Source organism: Anoplopoma fimbria, chromosome 15 (genome assembly GCF_027596085.1).
Source record: "Anoplopoma fimbria isolate UVic2021 breed Golden Eagle Sablefish chromosome 15, Afim_UVic_2022, whole genome shotgun sequence".
Taxonomy (NCBI): Eukaryota; Metazoa; Chordata; class Actinopteri; order Perciformes; family Anoplopomatidae; genus Anoplopoma; species Anoplopoma fimbria.
Window position 1 is genome coordinate 2,235,276 of NC_072463.1, and position 19,843 is coordinate 2,255,118.

Here is a 19,843-nt window from a genome sequence, read left to right on the forward strand (position 1 = left end):
TTAATGGATTTCAAATAACAGAAATTGTATACATATTTTACAGGAAATAAGAAATGAACAGTGTTAAAAAAAGAACCTAAATTTAACTTTATTATGGACATCTGATAATAAGCGTATATTTTTAGTAAACTAACAGCCGTGGAATAAGTTTATAATTAAAATAATAGACCAGCAGTGCTGAAAAAGGACTTCAGGTAACTTTAGCTGATTACCTGATTCTTCGGCCGAGCAGTCCTTAAAAGGAGAAAAAGGGATAAGATGCTCACCTTAAGAACAATGTATAATTTATTTTAAAATATGTATCATTTGAATAGCAATATGATATGTGCACAAGTAGTACGCATTTATAGGGTAATTATGTCAAAAACAGATTATAACTTTATTACTATTAAACAAATTTTGTTTGTACAGATCAAAAAGAAATTTAAACTGTCCAAACTTGGTATAGGTGCATATCTGTATTTTCAAATTTGATGGTGCTTTCAATTTAACCAAAACATTAATATAGAGTAACATACACATCACCACGAATACTTACAGCGAAGAATTCAAGCCAGCTAGTTAGCACAACACTAATGTTGCGAGCTATAACATTATTTATCGCAACATAAAGTCAGCTAGTTATGAATAAAGATAAAAATACATTTGTTACCTTAGTCACATGATGGCGTACTACCCTGAAAAATCCTACTCATATTTTTAAAGAAAAGTATTTGGTATTTTTTGTTCAAACTACTGAATCACCCCCCCATGTGATTATCATATTACCAGTAAAGAAAATTGTATATACAGTATATCCTTATAATAAGAAAAACATAGGCTTATTGTGAACGGTCAAAATATTACATTAAATCACATCTGTTCAAAGAATTGGCTTTGTCGAGTAGTGAGAAGGGGATGAACAGGGGGGTGTACCACATATATATAAAACAACATGTATTTCCACTGTGTTCAGGTTTGTTTTCAGACAGACGTTACACACTCGGTGGTGCTGGTCCGACAGACGCCACAGTCACATCTCAGGGCCACGGGGTAGGTGAAGGTGGGCTCCACGTTGGGCTGGCAGTTGGGCAGCTTCACGGAGACCAGACGCGTCTCGTTGTAGGTACAGACCCGCTGGTAGGACTCGATGAAGGGAGGGTCCAGGACCGGCTTCTGCTCATAACAGACACAAATTATCTTAACAACCTTTACTCATAAACAATAGAAATATAATATAAAAATATGTGCAATCCACTGTAAGATACCAAAAGTATTCTGTCTGTTTCTATAATATTTTAGTTATTGTGGATTTTCTACTTTTTTTATTTATTTAATATTCTTTACTGTGTTATTACTTATTTATAATACTTGTTTTGATCTTGTTTTTTTTTTACTATGTCTCTTGTTTGCACTATCCTCTCTGCTGCTGTAATTTCCCTGCTGCGTGACTAATAAAGGATTATTTTATCTTAAACTGGTTATTAATCTGAAAAAGTTTGATGATGTTGCTGATGTTGGCTCTGGACGTTTCATTCTTCTCAACAGAATTTGGTGTAAAACTAACTGGACGGCCTTATTAGAGTTTTATAGCTCTTGGGCACTAAGCTAATTCGTTTTCTAAATGTACATCTTCTCATTTTGATAAAGAATAGGACATTTAATCGCTTTTGGTCAGCTAACCGTCTCTTAGTTTTCCACAACAGCTTATTCTGAAGATTTAAGTTGCTTATTGTTACATTTTGGAAAAAGGAAACACCTGTCCATGCCACAAAAGTTTATTAGTTACTACATTTTGAGCGATTATTCTCTGATAGCCCTGCAATTATTAAATTTAATAAATTTAAACTTGTTTGTTCCTGAATTTCTATGTTCGCAAAGCACCTTGATTACAACACCCATTCAGTCAAATTCAAGTTGAAAGCTCTATCAATGTTTTTTTGATTAAATAATATTTCCATCAATATGTGGAAATGTGGAGAAATAAATATATTCACTGTGTTGAATGCATTTCCTCCCTCAAAAACAACATTCTGTATATTTGAATACCTGTACTTCCAGACTATTTAGTATGCCAGAGAAATATAGAGTACGTCTACAAAAGTATTGACTTTTTTATCGTTGAAAACAACCAACTTAAACTAAACTTTAAGAGCACCGTCATTGTTATAAAAGCTTCACCAGCTACCTTTAAAACCTTTTTCCTCATGTCACAGTAACCCGACGTGGAAACAAATCCACCATTATTTGACTTTTTCCTTTTTGAAATGAAGTCTTTTTCTTCAGCTCATCATAACTTGCACACAGTGAGCCTCCAGTGAAGCTGTGTTTGCAGGAGATTTTGTGACACATCTGCAAAGCTTCTATTCATTTCCTGTAGTGTCGGCGTTCAAGAGATTTAATCTTATTCTGCTGTTGCAGTAATTTAAAGAATTCTCTTTCATAACGTTTGTTCACATCAGGTGGAGGCTGTGAAACCTGTCTGTCCTACAGACTGGCCATGAAGTCGGACATCGACTCCCTCCACCCAGCCCGACCTCAAAAGTTGGGGCCTCCTGAACGCACCATCAGCTCCTCCACAATAACAAAGCAGAGAGAGAGAGTCATGAGCCTCCTAATGCCTCTTGTCACTGAATACAATGCACCAGATGAAACTTGAGATTTCACAGCACTTCTTTTTTTTTTTGACTTATGAAATCCAATTGTGTCGTTTCTGCACTTGAGGCATCGTTAAGGAGAGCGCTGCTGTCACTTCACCTTAAGTACAGTTTTACTGCACGCTGCAGGATTTATAGTTTTCACGCAGCCTCTCGTTAGTATGTGACAAAAAGTCAGATATAAGGAACACAGAAAGATGCACATGTTTCTGTTTCTAATATTTATGCATCTGTCTGCTGTATGTGTGACCTTGCTCTGACCTCCCTGTGGAGGAAGGGAAGAGAAAACAAATGTCTGTCTCTCTCTCTCTGTATTTGACTCTCTGTCTCTCTGTCTCTCTCTCTCTGTATTTGACTCTCTCTCTCTCTCTCTCTCTCTCTCTCTCTCTCTCTGTATTTGACTCTCTGTCTCTCTCTCTCTCTCTCTCTCTGTATTTGACTCTCTCTCTGTCTCTCTCTCTCTCTGTATTTGACTCTCTCTCTCTCTCTCTCTCTCTGTCTCTCTCTCTCTCTCTCTGTATTTGACTCTCTCTCTCTCTCTCTCTCTCTCTCTCTCTCTCTCTCTGTATTTGTCTCTGTCTCTCTCTGTCTCTCTCTCTCTGTCTCCCTCTCTCTGTATTTGACTCTGTCTCTCTGTCTCTCTCTCTCTCTCTCTCTCTCTCTCTCTCTCTGTCTCCCTCTCTCTGTATTTCTCTCTCTCTCTGTCTCTGACTCTCTCTCTCTCTGTCTCTCTCTCTGTATTTGACTCTCTGTCTCTCTCTCTCTCTCTCTCTCTCTCTCTCTCTCTCTCTCTCTATCTCTGTCTCCCTCTCTCTGCATTTGACTCTCTCTCTCTCTGACTCTACATTTAATCCATCTTCTTCTCCTTCTGATTCAAACAGCAGACGACCATCTCTTGTGTGAAGTTGTCAGCTCTGCTTTGCCCCACCCTCACCTCCCAGGTCTCACAGCGCCCCCAGCAGGCGTCGGTGGTGATGTGCAGCCCGCCACACCCTGGCTTCTTGGCCAGGAAGGTGAACTCCCGGACGGCGCAGCCGATGAAGCGCCGCAGGTTGACGGCTGACGGTCGTTGGAGGGAGACCGGCCGCAGAGAGATCCAGAGCAGAGACAGTAGAAGCAGTCCGGGCCTCCTGTAGGGCGAGAGGTCAAAGGTTAAAGCCTGGTGTGTTCATATGTGAAGGAAAGATGGAGATGTATGAGAAGTTAAAGGAGGGTTTTTAAGCTGGAAAGGTGTCAGTGACTTGCTCAAGGACACTAAAGCAGAACAGAGACAGAACACAAACCAGCTCCAGTCCTGAGGCTAAAAAGAAGAGTGTTCTTTTGTAGTAATCAGTAATATTTAATGCTTTTCTTAACCACAGACTCTCTAATGCATTCTGAGGTCACTGTGAAGGAGTCGTGTTCAGGATGATACTTAACTAGTTTTTCTTGTGCCTGTTATCAGCTTCTACATTTATTCTAGTTTTATATCATTATACGCTGTTTATTATAGATGTTGTTAATGAGATTCTGCTGTTGAAGTTAAGCTTATTTAACCCTCAGTTTGTTTTAGACAAACCTCCAAGACATGCTGCAATTTCCATCTTGATGTTATAAAGACTGACCGTTTGACTCCTCACACTAGAGCTCCACAATCAGGAAGTCCCATTGAAGCTCTATTTCCTCAGAGCAAGACGACAAAAACACTTAATGATGAACAACTTTAAAGTAACAGTCCCGTAAACTAATCCCAGTCTGGCAAACACGTTACGAAGCATTTTTGGATCTTTAAAGTAATTCAATTACAAATTTCCATTGAACTTTTCTTGAAATATAAATAAGTATACTGTGTTTTTAAATTATGATAAAATAGTGTCATTCTTCTGGTGATGGATTTATGTACTTGAAACCGAATTAAAAAAAAAAAAAAAAAATAAAAAGGCAGTTTTGTAAAAAAAGCTCATTAAGGTTGAATTTATTCACTTATTTTTCCTCTTTAAAAAGATTTACAGCTGCATATTTTATGACAACTAAGTCTTTAAGAGACCACACGATGAATGACACGCTTCTGAAATGTCTGTTATTGACACCACAGAATCAAATGAATTAGTAGTGGTCGTCTTATTACCCAACATGCCGAGCTGAAGTGATGTTCAACAGGTTTTCTGTTGAACATCATCTAAACTTGTAACTTGAAATCTGAAATCTGAAATCGAAAGATCCATTCAGTAGCTGTTCTTCAAAGTTTGGTCATATCAACATATGGATCTTCGACAACAGACTGCCCATTACATTTTTATTTTTTTATGATAAAGCAAGACAAGTTTATATATTCAGCACTTCAGTGACAAAATAGTCAAAAGACAAAATGCAAAAGAAACATAAAAGGACATGTAAATACAATTAAAAATGTTGTTTAAACAGTTTGAGTCCATTCCTGACCTTTGAAACAGCCGTTTGGGAAAAGATCTAACATAAAGCTTTTAGACATTACACTTAAATTCAGGTGAACAACAGGTGAAAGAAAATGACTCCTCATGAAGCATTAAAGCTGAATTCACTCACCACTGTGACTTCTTTCTTTGCAGGATCATCTCGCAAATGTTTTAACTGTTGAATCTACAATAAGAATACAAATGACGCACGTTTGATGCCTCTGCTATCAGCTCTGAAGTTACTCTTTGGCAGCGTGGACGGATAACAAGAACTCGTCCCTGTGTGCTCCTCAGACCTGAACCACTAATGGATCTGACGGGACAAGACAGGGCTTTTTATCATCTCATGTCCTGCCACTCAGAGGGTGAAGTCCTCACCTCCGTCCCCCCCCTTTGACTCCCTAAACTAAACCCCCCCTGGAGGCCCTTCTACCTGTCGCTGCCCATCTACATCACCCTTTGGCTCGTTCCCACTCCATTAGCTTGATTAAGGGGGGGAAAGAGTCTTCCCTTTTGTTCGTACTCATCCACACAGAAGAGATGGAGGGGGGAAACATACTCCAACACAGAGCCTACCTGTGTCTACTCAATCATCCAAGCCCAATTAGCCGGCTCCATAAGTCCGACCCTGCTCCTGTTCTCACACGCCGACTGTAATGACTTCACCCCTGAGCTCCAACACTCGTCTTATTTCGCCACTCTGTCCCACCCTTTTCATTATGTCCTTATTTATTTTTTGACATTTCCTCACAGTCAAGAGAGAAAGCTGGCTATTACTGCATGAGTAAAGCAAAAAAAAAACAACAAAAAAAGGATGCATGTGTCAGTCTGTGTAGGAGACAATGAGGATGTGAAGAAAGGGGAAGAATTGATTTGGGTGAGTAAGCACCTCATCAAGAAATTACCTTTCGAGCGGAGGCCCCCGGGGGCAGCGTGTGGAGCCAACGGAGCAGAACGGCTCTCAAGTAGTTCGGGAAATTAATCTTTTTTTAAAAGCAAAAGTTCAAAAAAATTGAGGCCAAGCAATTAAAGTTAGATTAGAAGAAAAATTGAGCCAGAGGACGGGTTGACTCTCCTCTCAGAGGGCCCGGTCCTCCTCACTATCGGGGGAAAGATTACCCATCTGGAGGCTGTTATTGAACGATGTGCAGGGTGTGGAATAACAGGATGTCATCGGATGAACAGAGAGGATTACAATGAGGATGATTGTAATCCAGTACAAAAGGGTGTAAACCTGGATCTCCACACTCCTGCTCTACAGTGCAATTATTGGCAGCTTTTTGCTTTTTTTTGTCATTATTTCTTTAAGTTTTAGAGGGAAATACTTTCATTTCATTAATTAATACATTTTAAAAGAACCAGCTCCACTTCTGAGGGCCAGTTTCCTGCATAAGCAATGGTAGGATTCCTAATACTTCTGCCAAATAGTGAGCACATTTAAAACTCTGCAAGGAAAGAACAGAAGCCGAAATGTGATCTTATTGATGTGAGGAAAAACAACTACCCTAAAGGGGGAAAAAAGCCGTCATATGTCTTAGAAAAGGTGTTGGTACATCGGGTAGCACCATAACAACTTCAGTGATGAGATTGAGAATTCAGTCGTTACCATGGAGACAGCTAAAACAATCTCCTCTAAAGCATGGGCGGATTATGAGACAGTGGGCCTCTGGGCATTTAGACATGCAGACTTATAGTTGTTTAGTCTCTTTATGGTCATTCAGTGTCTCTCTATTGTTGTTTTGTGTCTCTTTGTGGTCATTAAGTGTGTCTTCATAGTTGTTTTGTGTCTCTTTGTGGTCATTAAGTTTCTCTTTATAGTTGTTTTGTGTCTCTTTGTGGTCATTAAGTTTCTCTTTATAGTTGTTTTGTGTCTCTTTGTGGTCATTAAGTTTCTCTCTATAGTTGTTTTGTGTCTCTTGTGGTCATTTTGTGTCTCTTTGTGGTCATTAAGTGTGTCTTTGTAGTTGTTTTGTGTCTAGTTGTAGATGAATTATGTCTCTTTGTTGCCATTTTGTGTCTCTTTGGTCAATTTTGTGTCTGTTTATAGTTGTTTTGGTGCTTTGTAGTTGTTTTTTGTCTATGGCTGCTTTGTAACTTTTTGTAGTTGTTTTGTGCCACTTTGTAGATGTCTTGTGTCTCTTTGTGGTCATTTTGTGACTCTTTGTAGTTATTTTGTGACGACCCTTCCTTCCTAGTAGGGGTCAATGTCCGGCTTTTTGGTTCTTTGTCTTTCAGGTTGTTGATTGCTGCTGATGAGCTACACCTGAGCATCGTAGAGTCCCAGTCATAAAGACTCAGCACCTGAACAGGGATCTCAGCTCTCTCCTCCTGGGGCTCTTGCTTGGCTGACCCAGCTGCTGGTTTTTAGTTTTAGTTTAGTTTATGTTATTAGTTATTAGTATTTGTGAAATAAATGTGCCTATTTATTACATTTACACTTGTCTTGTCTCCTTCATGTTGCAGCCTGAGAGCCGGGTTGTAACACTTTGTAGACAACTTGTTTGTCTCTTCGTGGTAATTTAGTGTCTCTTTGAAGTTGTTTTTTGTCTCTTTTTAGATATCTTGTGTCTCTTTGTGGTCATTTTGTGACTCTTTGTAGTGGTTTGTGTCACTTTGTAGACATCGTGTTTGTCTCTTTCTGGTAATTTAGTCTCTTTGTGTTCATTTAGTCTCTTTTTAGATATATTGTGTCTCTTTGTAGTTGTTTTGGTGTTTGTAGTTATTTTTTGTCTGTGGCTGTTTTGAAACTATTTGTAGACGTCTTGTGTCTCTTTTTAGTTGTTTTGTGTCTCTTCGTGAATGATTGGCTCCTTTTTATATTCGTTGTTAGTCTCTTTGTATCTTTTTTGTGTGTATCTGACACTTTGGGCCCCAGGGTCTGTGACCTGTTGGCCCGTTCCATCCAATCAATCCATACTCTTAAGGTCCACTTACTAACTTGTTCTGGAGCTTTTGACCGTGTCACATCATCTTCATCCCTAGATGAAGTTTTGCTCAGTTGTCATTGAACTATAACTGTTCAAACTTGTGGCATTTTAAGGGTTTAAAACTCATCCTTGTTTTCTTAGGGGAAAATAACTGACAAACCACCACCACTGAGCTTGGGCAAGGCACTTTTCACCCATTTGCCCCAGTAGAGCTGCTCAGTGGCCTGCAGTCAAAGATGTCAGTAACACTGAACAGCTCATTATGAAACAGAATGTCAACAAACATATGAATAAAGACTAAAACACTGAGACATCCTGTTGGTTTTGCCTGCAGATCCACAGGCTCAGCAGTATCGTGATGCTGTGCTGACCTCTGGTGCTCACTTGTAGTATTGATGCTCACCTGTGACCTTTGAGCACTGAACCATGTTACAGCAGTTTAACCAACTCTAGCTTTGATGCTATTTTTCTAGTTTAGTAAGCTTTGTTATTACTCTGCTCCTTAATGGAATTTGTGTTCCTTGTGTTTTACAATTTGCTAGAACACTTTCCTTGTTTTACACCGAATGTTATATTTGTTATAGGTGTAAAACACCTAATGTGGATAGCTTATTTGTGTCTGAAAAAACAACAACAATATATATGTATGTATAAATTACTGCAGTACAATACAAACAGTGCCCCTGTTGCTTACTTCTAATAACTAATACTTTAAATGCTGTTTCACAACTTTTAATATGTGCCCTGCCTTTAACGGTAACATTAACGTTATTTTTTCTATATATTCTCGTAAATTAGCAAGAAGTTTGTATTCTCCATCCGTTTAAATCTTTATGAATGAACGAGAGGAGAACAGAGTTGCGTTCAGGTACCCAGGTTTGAGAATTGTTCCAGTGTTACGTTCAGGTACCCAGGTCTGAGAATTGCTCCAGAGTTGCATTCAGGTACCCAGGTTTGAGAATTGTTCCAGAGTTGCATTCAGGTACCCAGGTTTGAGAATTGTTCCAGAGTTGCATTCAGGTACCCAGGTTTGAGAATTGTTCCAGAGTTGCATTCAGGTACCCAGGTTTGAGAATTGTTCCAGGGTTGCATTCAGGTACCCAGGTTTGAGAATTGTTCCAGAGTTGCATTCAGGTACCCAGGTTTGAGAATTGTTCCAGGGTTGCATTCAGGTACCAGGTTTGAGAATTGCTCCAGAGTTGCATTCAGGTACCCAGGTTTGAGAATTGCTCCAGAGTTGCATTCAGGTACCCAGGTTTGAGAATTGTTCCAGAGTTGCATTCAGGTACCCAGGTTTGAGAATTGTTCCAGAGTTGCATTCAGGTACCCAGGTTTGAGAATTGTTCCAGGGTTGCATTCAGGTACCAGGTTTGACATTAAACTTCAGGTTACATGCACTTGTTGGGCCAGTTACTTTTAGCCTGGATGACAGCCACCAGTGCCAAACTGGAACGGGGTTTGTGTGTGTTGAACCCTGACTGGTTTCTATATTTAGTCTCCCAGTGAGAGTCGACACCGGTATGGCTGAGGGTTCTCCGGTGACAGTCCGGCCCGGCCTCTGGAGCTCTGCAGACTGCAGATCCTTCAAACTGCTCTTCAGGTTTCATCTCCACCAACTACTACAGAGCAGAATCTGTTCCTCCACATTGGAAATCATTATTGGCTGGACCTGCATCTTTCACCCCCCCAAAACACACTCCACTGCTACATGTAAGTACAATAAACTGTTTTAATGTTTGTATTTAATTCAAATGTAAGACCAACGAGTAGTATCTGCAGTTGTAAAGAATGCATTGGCTCTTTACACCACCCAGCTGTAATTGATCCCAGGTATTATGACGTTATCCCAATCACCCACCCGTGTTTCCCTCTGCAGGGTTTGTTTTTCAAAGACTGATTCCTCATTACAGTCTTGTTATGTGTGCGTTATTAAAAAAAGTCCTCTGTTCTTCCTCAAGGACTCATTACACGGCTCAACTGAACTGATCTGAAAGCAGCCGTACACACTTGTTCCCTGCTTCTATTTTTGGCTCCTGACGGCTTCATAACAGACACTATCTCACATTCCTGCAGTCATAGGGGAGGCACTTTGTAACACTTGATATTATAAAGCAGTATTATGGTCAAATGTTGTAAAACTAATGAGATGTTAATGTCACATCATGTAATAATAATGATTTAAATACATTTTCAATCTGATTTAAAAGGGCATTTTATTGCCACGCCACTCATTTAACAAACAATCACTTGCTTCACAAGGCTATTATTTGAGGAATTGGGAATCAAATCTCAAATAGTGGCTGTCAGCTTTTGATTGGCTATCAGGCTTATTCACTCAGAGACATCATGGCTGATTTCAAACTACAAAAGTGTTGACAAATCCTGTTTGACAGATTTGTTATCAGGCCACCCTGCTACACTAAAGATCCGTCTCAGATGCTTTTCAGTTACTTTGGTGTTGTTACAGTGCAAGATAGAGGAGAATATTCAAATGGATAATCTTCTCTGTACCTTATGTCCATTATTTTTCAAAATTTTAAAGATTATAGTGTTTGTGTAATTGCTGGACGAAAAATGTTTTGCCAAATCCTCACTAAAGATCTTTGTTTAGGCTGAGTTATGAGTTGGGGCACTCTCTTCATTCATCTTCAGCTCTATGAACAAACAGAGAAATCCAGAAATGATGTTTTGGCCTAATTTTTCTTCAGTTATATGGCTATTAATCCACACTTCCCAGCCGCTAAAGCAGATGAACAACATTGACACAACCCACCTATGCAGACGATAAGTGTAGTGACCTGACAATCATTCTGCTAAGCACACTGGATTAGAAATGCACCACAGTATGCATGACCTGGTTTGAATGGCGGCATACTGGGGATACTGGTGACGGTCCCAGTTTAAAGGTTAGAGCAGCAGGCTGCTTGCCAGAAAGGTTGACTGGAGACATTCCAGGATTGGCTGGATGGGGACTATGTCCAACAGCTGCCTTTCTGCATGTAGAGCTGATTTCTTTTTTTTTCTTTTGCATAATTGTAAGAATGAAACCATAATAAGTGTGAGAATTGTCACAAAGCATCGTCTCCATTGTATGTGCTTAGTTGTTGCTAAAGATTAATGGTTATTTGGGTAACGAACACACAAGATGTATCTCGGTGACCTCACGATAACGTCCAGATATCGTGCACGTTTAAATTGACGTTACACTGAAGGTCCAACACTCACGTCTGTGTTGTGTTTTCAGTGAAATGAAAGCAGAGATCGCCTCTCCCTCTTTTCACTATTATCATATCTTCCAGGGTGTGTCTGGGAACACTCTGTGTGACAGGCTCAGCAACACACAAGCTATTGATTTGTCGCCCAGTCTTAGACAAAGACCTGCTGGAAATCATTTAGAGAGAACCGATGAGAGAGAGAGAGGGTTGTTGTTCCAAAGTGAGTCACAAGGAAGGAACAATCGGTAGAGAAAGTGGTTGGCATCGTCAAACCTGAAGCTGCAGGGAAATGTGGTAGATGTGGTTTCCACAGGTATTTGTTTACATCTACTGTACAAACTCTGGATGTCAAATCAGTTCTGGATTGTGTCGGTTACATTTTAATACTAAATTCAGTTTAGTCATGTTCTACTAAACAACTTCTATTTCATTCTTTACCGCTCCAAGAGGAGAATTGTAATTATTTTCAGGATGGGATGCTGTAGGATGGGTGGTACATGGTTGGAGGAATTTCTTTGGGTCTTGCTTTTTGATCTACATGACAATCATACAATGACACATGTAGCTCTTGTTGCTGTCAGGTGATCTGGACTGTTCAATCAGCTGACTTGTGCAGCTTTGAGGTGTGAACATCGACTGAATGCCTCACTCCCATTCTCCTCCTCTGACCTCGCCACAGCCTACTGCTATAAACAATATTAATGTGTGCACCTCAGCTGGATACATACATGCATAAAGATACATTTAAAAAAGCACTTATTGCTGGTGTGGTGGCCTCATGACGTTCCCCCCCCTCCCGGTGCTTTTTCCACAACAGTGTGCCATGTGTTTCACCGCCCTCTGCCTTACTGCTACAATTAGAGCTGACAGGAGAGACTTGTGACTTTGACTCAGGGAAGCTGTCACGGGCCAGATCTCTGTTTCGGTCCCTTGCCCTTCACTCTCTTCTGTCTCTTACTCATTATCTTCTTCTTCTATATCTCATCGTTTCCCCCTTAAGATCTCTTCCCCTTCATCCTCACAATCACTTCTATCTATCTTCACCTGTTGTGCCTGACTTGTCTTCCTCACGTATTCACCCCTCCCTTTTTCTTAATCTTTCTATTTTAGTTAGTTTTGGAAATATAATCTTTTACTTGTGACATTATCAGACAAATACAACGAAAACATTACAAACTACAAGACCTCCACCAAGGCCAGTCCGCTCCAAAATGCAATGCATTCTTTCTTGGTCCACGCTTCAATCTTCCATTCTGGCCAGTAGCTTCTTCGTAATCCTGCTGATAAACAAACCAAATGGAAAACAGAACCCCTTTTGTTGGAGGTAATGAAGACGAATATAAACAATGCAATGAAAACTCCAACAATCAATAATGAAATACAGTCACACACACACTGAGATGAACATGTCACATTGAATTGTTTAACAGAGCTTTACTGCAGGGTATAAAAGATCTTTGGCTCTGACAGTTACCTCTTTACCGCGACCTTTGACCTGATGGCAACAACTCAGACTCATTAAGCAGCACATGTAAGGCATCACCCTCGGAGTTTCTTGCCTTTTGCTTGTGAACCATGACTTATACACCAGTGTATGTTTGTCTTTATAGTTATAGCTGATTAGGTGTAATCCTTTCCTGCAAAATGATATCTGTGTTTGAGTCCCATGACAGTTTCCCATTAGTCACTCTCTGTGAGTCTTAGGCTTTGGTTATCTTGTTTTCAATGTGACTTTTGTGATCAGTTGTGCCAGATCGTAACTCACACTTGACACAGCGTGACCTGACTGATCGTGATTGAGATATTTTTCGTGGTCAAAGGAGTGGATGTTAAGCGGTGGATAAGGGCATTTCATTTGCTATAAATTCTTCACTATAAAAGTTATTTTTGCGGCTTACTCTTCCTCACTGCAGTACAAGTCTTGTAATATTGATGAATATCTGCTAATTGAATAAAAAAACATATATTATTACAAATTCTTCACAAAAAAAAGTCTCTTTTGGTTTTGACAAGCTTATGCAAATTTCCCCGCTGCGGGACTAATAAAGGATTATCTTATCTTATCCAATCAGGAAATGTTGTGTTTTCATCAGGAATCCCTCTCTTTCTCTCTCCCCTGTCCACTGTCTCTCTCACCTCCCCCCCAGCCCTTGTGTCTCAGTCAGCAGCTGACATGAAGCCTTGGGATAGCTCAAATGCCTCGCTATAGTGGTTTAACCCCCACATACACAATGTGCATGCATTAATGTTGTCGTCCACTTCTTCCACATGTTCATTTCTGTCGGACTCTTGCGTTAAGGTTGAACAGAAGCATGGGACTAACCTCGGACTAAAAGGTCCGGGTTTTGTTTTTATTGCACTTGAAAGATAGATGTATTGGGCTAATTCAAATTATTGAATTTTCCGTTATTAAATAGTTTAATTTCTAGCCAGTAATTTGACGATATCTTTCATCTCATTATGCGTTTACAGGAATTTAATTGATGAGGTGATGTGTGTTTATTATAGCCCACTACACATACTGTAAAAACAGTTATAGGAAGACAGACCAATGGATTTAGTAAGGTCCTGTTTATGTAATGTCCTTTCTTACTTCCAAAAGTAACAGTATTTTTGTGTTAATAAGTTTGCATAGGGTTAAAAAAGACCTTTCCCTCTTCTTCAAATTGAAATTCAAGGTTTTACTGATCACTCGCCCGATTCTCTACAGTAAAGCTTTTATATATATATATATATATATATATATATATATGGCACCATATTGTGTTACTGGCACTTCCTCAGTCAACACTCAAGACTAAGAATGACTGAGCTCTTGCTTTTGTGGCCCCGGGTTCCGCAGCAGCCTTTCTTTAAACAAAGTGTGTCAGCAATGTGGTCTGAGTCTAAATTGAAAGTCTGAAATTTCGCCCGCAGTGTCCTTGAATCTTTAACTGTGCAGACAGGCCGCACCATTCATGTCATTGTGTTGTTGTAGTTGTAGTGCGTGAAATTATGCCAATACGTCTGCCAAGGAGGTTATGACCGGCAGGATCTCTTAATACTTCACAGATTTCAAATAAGTTTGGTTAAAGGTTTGATCATATTGCAAATGGAAAATGATATTTACTTCTGCACTGCATTGAATAATCCTAAACATCCTATGTATGTCCATACCTGTGTTTTAATGCACTTCTGAATCCTGATGGAGACAAAAAAATGTGTATGATTAGAAATAAACCAAATTTAGACAAATCTTCTTCTTCTTTTTTTTGTTTTGACTGACTTGTGAAACACTCAGTGATGTCTTAGTTGTACTCCTTTAGCTTGAGGAGCATTCATATGGCTTTGACCTTTAATGGCCTCATACTTGTACAAACAGCTGTGCACATGTTTAGTGCTACAGGGAGCGAGGCATCAGGAAGTTGCTAAAACATAACAGTGTTGGATTTATTCACCTGATGGGATCCCTCCCCCTCTGGCAGTACAGACAGGTTAAAACCAAACCTACAGCTACTATTTGACCTGCTCTGACATTCGCTCTGACATATTAGCGAGGCCTAGTGCCATTTTAAACGCTGTTTTATTTTAGCCTCACTCACCTGTCTGTTCTCTTAAACTGTCAGTCATGTTTGAAATCAAAAGAGCGTTCATTTCTTTCACAGTGGTTTATTTGATTCGGCAGGCGAATTTGGAAAGGTGTCTAAATGTCACACATTTTTTCTCAGTTCACTTATTCCCATCCCAGGGCAAGACGGAACAGGACAAAACACAGCCCAACACCCAGCAAACTGACAGATACGGAGTGTCATCGCTCCATTAAAGATGTTAAACTCGCCCCAAACTGTATTTTAAAAAGTATTTTCTGCTGGTTTGTTGAAAAGGTCTTTTGTAGTAATGACTGTTAATAACTGTTGAACTCAAGGTCTCTAGAAATTGTTTGACTTTTATCCTTTTTCTATGTGTGATCCGTGTTTGTAAACCTTGGTAATGTTCTTCACCCTTTTGTTGCTTTGTAAAGCACTTTCAGACAAAGATTTTTCAATAGAAGCAGTTAACATGTTGGCACATGGCTGCATGTGTGTTTGATAAAAAGGACAGACTGTCATCTTTGGCCTGTTTTGTAGGGGCAGAAGATTAAAAGCTGTTATGCCGGATGATGGGATGATGATCTATGTCTTGTTCATTGTCCCTGTTAAATAAACAGTACAATGAAAACAGTTTGTGCATCTATCTGACTGTTGGGAATTTAAAGAAACTTCATGAAATTCTAGTTTTCATTGCTCCATATTTTTTAAATTGATTGGTCTGAGCATTGTTTATAAGTAATGCAAAATAAACTAACGATACTGGTTGCAAATTTTACAAGATGTTGGGAAATTATATCTTTGCAACATTGCAAAATTGCAAAAAATAAATAAAATCTATAGTGTATTGATAATTTACTGTTTTCTTGTTTCATGCATGCTTTTAAATGCAATGTATTAAATTAGATTTTGCTTGTGCATATTGTTAATGAATTTGTCTGAAAGTGCAGTCCAATGCAGCTCAGTTTAATTTCATGATCTATGCATCTATAGTCCTATTTTTCTATTATTAAAGTCTGCTATTGTTATTATGGCAACTTCAGCAAGTGATTCTGATATTGAAATAAATACTACGAAATGTATAACTTGTGTCAATCCTGATTAACTAGCAGAAATTGAATTGATAGGTAAGATTTCTTTTGGACAGAAAGTACGCTTTAATACACAGAAATTTCCACTCATCACACCTTTTAATGAGAGATAATGTTACGCTTCACTTTTCTAAGCTGCACTTGACTGTAATAACACTGTCTTTTATCTCTTTCTGTCAGAGTGGTGCCATGCTGCCGGGAGGCTGTGGATGAGAAAGCATGTCGTCAGACTTCTACTGCAGAGATGATCTGGTGGAGAGGGGGTCCATCCCCCTGGACATCGACAACGTCCACATGCTGCTGCAGGGTCAGTGTCTCTCCACTTACAGTAAAGAGTATTATGGTTTAGTCCTTGTTTTTGCAGGTATTTGAAAGGGCAGAGCAGGTATTTTCTGTGTTTTGAAAACTTTATGTTATTATGGCGACTGTGGTGCTTTTAGATTGTTGATTTACTTCAACAAACATTTAAGCTAAACAGAGTGAAGGCTCATTGTTTTTGGTCTCTGCTTGGCCGGAGGGACGTCTGAGGTCATGCAACTGCAGGAAAGAACAACTTGTGTCTTGATTTCCTTGTCTTATCTTGGTTACTGTGGCAACATAATAACTAGTAATCCTCAGTTATGTGTCTCACTCAGAAAGAACAGTTTGATGACTCTGTCTCGGTTCGCTGCTGGCTCCGTCCTGTTTCACTTTTGTCACTTTTTTTTTGAGGTCAAGCTCAGTTTAATCTGCTGAAACTGAACCCCTGCTCTCAGAGAGACATGAGTCATCCAGAGGGACAGAGCAGGAGGGTGGAGGACATAAAACACGTTTCTCGCTCATTAGGTCGCTGTCTCCCAGGGCGTTTGGAACATTTGAAGCAAGGCTGTGCCGTCATATATATATATATAATAATCAGTTCTCAATATAACAAGTTGGTTTTTTACTGGTGTGACACTTTAACTGGAAGATTTTGCATTTGATCTCTAGTTTTATGACACTTTTAATATCAAAATGATGTATATGTAGATCAACAGAAAGTTGTATATACCTTCGTGTTATGGATTGTTTTTTAAGATGTCATCTCAGACTCTCAGGATCTTTGATGCACATTTTTTCCCTATTTTTTGAACATTGAATAATCACAACAACTAATTAAAAAAAAAAGATCAAAAGCATAACTTCAAATGACTTACTGAGAAAATTGTAATATCATATATTGGCCTGGTCAATTTATCATTCTAGCTCTACTACTTTGGTTTATGGCTAAATACCTGCAAAATGTTTTGGGGAAAAAATAAATATGGCATTGTCAGAGAAGGTGAAAACAGTCTTATAATGCAAAGAACTGCATGGATTTTGCACAAAAATATCTGTAGAACCCATTTCCATTGTTTCCTTCGTCAAAATGTTGCCTAACTAGCAAGTTAGCGTGACATGGTTGGTACCAATGGATGCCTTTAGGTTTTGCAATTTTACACGAGGGCACATGACCCCCCCACATGTCCTCTCCACATTAAGTGAGAATACAGTGTTTTGATTTTTTCCAAATATGTAATACCAGGCTATAGAGTGTGCAGAATGGATGATGATGGCCTAAAGCCGTCACGACAAACCAGGTCGTTAAAAACGACTGTGAAAGACTTGTTTTGACGGTATATTTCAAGTGGTACCAATGAAAGAATGTCACTAAAGAGGGTTTGCATCAGTAGGGTTAGGAAGGATTCTTCAGAGTACATGCAATGTGGTTTTATAATGTAATGCTCTTAAAATGATTATCTGAGTCAAAACGGACTGAAGGATTGAGAAGGTTGTGTGCGTCAATGCTACGTGGTAGCTCTTTAGGGGAACTAACGTTTGATGTTTTATGTATTTTTACTTTGTGACTCCACTTCATTCATTTTCATTAGGTTGTTATCAATAATAATAACATTATTCATCATCGCCGTCCTCATCATTGTGGCATTTTTCACAATAGGTCACTATCTGTCGCTGAAGGAGGTCACACAATGATGTCATTGATGGAAGCTCTTGTATTTGCAGTAATACGAACTGGGTGTCTGTTGTGACTTTCCCAGGAAGAATCACAAACGGTGCACAGTTACGAAAGTGAGATCCCCAAAAACACAGCTGTGATTATCACTTAAACGCCGTAGGTGCTCCCAAAGAGTACGAAGTGGAGATCTTAAAGGTTGTAACTTTAGAAAAGCTCTTGTAATGGTTGTCTGTCCGTCCGGGCTATTCTCATGAGCCTGACATCTCAGGAGCGCCTGGATAGAATTTCTTCAAAAATGGCACAAACGTCCACCTTGACTCAAGGATGCACTGATTTGATTTTGTTGGACAAAGGTCAAAGGTGAAGGTCACTGTGACCTCTCGTCCGTCCCATCTTGTGAACGCTATATCTCAGTGACGCTTTGAGTTAGTATCTTCAAATTTAGCACAAACACCCACATTGGATACAAGGATGAACTTATTAGGGTTTGGAGGTTAAAGTTCAAGGCCCACTTGTGATTGTTAAAGGAACTCCAAGGACAACATTTCCAGATAAATGAGGAAAACACTTTGGCAGTACCTCCTTAGGTCGGTCACTAGGTGGTACTCTGAGGCACACCTGTGGGCCGCGGCAGAAAAGCTGATCTAAAACAAATCTAATGCCGTCCTTTTATGTATTATGATGAAATGTACTGTTTCATGCATCTTCAATGCAGTTACATTTATAACAGCCAGGAGCTAAACTAAGATTTGAAATAGAAACAAATCATAATGCACAGCTTACACACACACACACACACTCCTCACACCTCAAAATCACATCATCTCTCATTTTCCAAATCCTAGTTACCAATTCAGAGGGTCACACTAGTTTAGGAGTATCATTAGGTTAATCAGGTGAGAGATCCACATTTTCGCTGCATGTGACATTTGAATTTGACCCACATTTTCCAGTTTATGAAGCATAACATTACCCAGGAGGCTGCAGGAGGACTAGCTGGTTGCAGGTCTTGTTTCAGCAGGCCTGAATCCTTTTATGAGTGAGACTTAAGAGAGGCGTGGCCCAGCTGATCTCACCTGCTTCCCTGCAGGCTTGACATGTGGACTGTTAGCTGTTTAGACTGGAGTCAGTGAGGGAAACCATATGTTTACTAGATGGAGAAGTTTGGTTTAGATTGATATATACCAGAGTTTGTTTACACAGAAACATTCCCTGCTGAATCAGCATGAGTAATCCCATCATGGGTGAGTTTTTTTTTATTTGTCTCTATGGTAGTGTCTTATGGTACGGAACAAAACAAACAGTGTAGAAATTGATGTAAAGCCACAATACTATAATGGATATTATTATCAGCATATGAAATGTTTACCCTAGGTTGATTTCTGCAGTTTGATGGTCGATCTACAGCTACACACAAAGTTTTAACCCAACATTTGTTTGTCAAATGTAAGTTATCAATCTAGAACAGAGATTTTAGCTCATCATAAACTGGGAACTTGGGAAAATAAGTTCTGCTCAGAACCATGATGTGGCTGTTTGCCAGTGTTTGTTAACTGCAAATCAAAAGTCAAATACAGGCTTCTTTCTCTTTTGAAGTAAAGTTTGTTCTTAGGGCCAGGTTAGGTTTGATAAGAAGAAAATACTTTGCATACCTAGTCCTACATGTATTCACTGCTTGAGTCACCCATCAAAGTCTAATAATGCATTGCCTCCTCTTAAAATAAATGTTCCTAAAAGGGCTTGTTTAAACAGTTAAAGGAGACACAAAGTGAGAGCTTGGCTTCTGTCCAGAGAATATTCCTTTAATCAGTTATTTATGAAGAAAATAATGAACAGATCATTACCCTGACGGCAGAGTTCTGCTGTTACATATAAAAGAAGTAAATAAATGTGTGCTTTACAGGAAATATAGTTTCCTAGACTAGTAAATCAGCTACGTAAACATAACTGTAAAGGTTAACTGAGCTAGTACTTGGTTAGCAAACGAGCTGTTGGTCTGTTGTCTATCAACAAAACATA

The 19,843-nt window shown here is 39.3% G+C and overlaps 1 protein-coding gene across 1 annotated transcript; it reads right to left on the reverse strand.

Annotated features, from left to right (window-relative positions):
* Positions 1-963: 963 nt before the first annotated feature.
* On the reverse strand, positions 964-5,209 carry LOC129103970 (glycoprotein hormone beta-5-like). Its single transcript, XM_054614619.1, has 3 exons — positions 5,181-5,209; positions 3,571-3,766; positions 964-1,155 (listed from the first exon to the last, which is right to left on the reverse strand). The coding sequence occupies exons 1-3, from the start codon at positions 5,207-5,209 to the stop codon at positions 964-966; spliced, it is 417 nt and encodes a 138-aa protein (XP_054470594.1).
* Between the last annotated feature and the right edge of the window lie 14,634 nt (positions 5,210-19,843).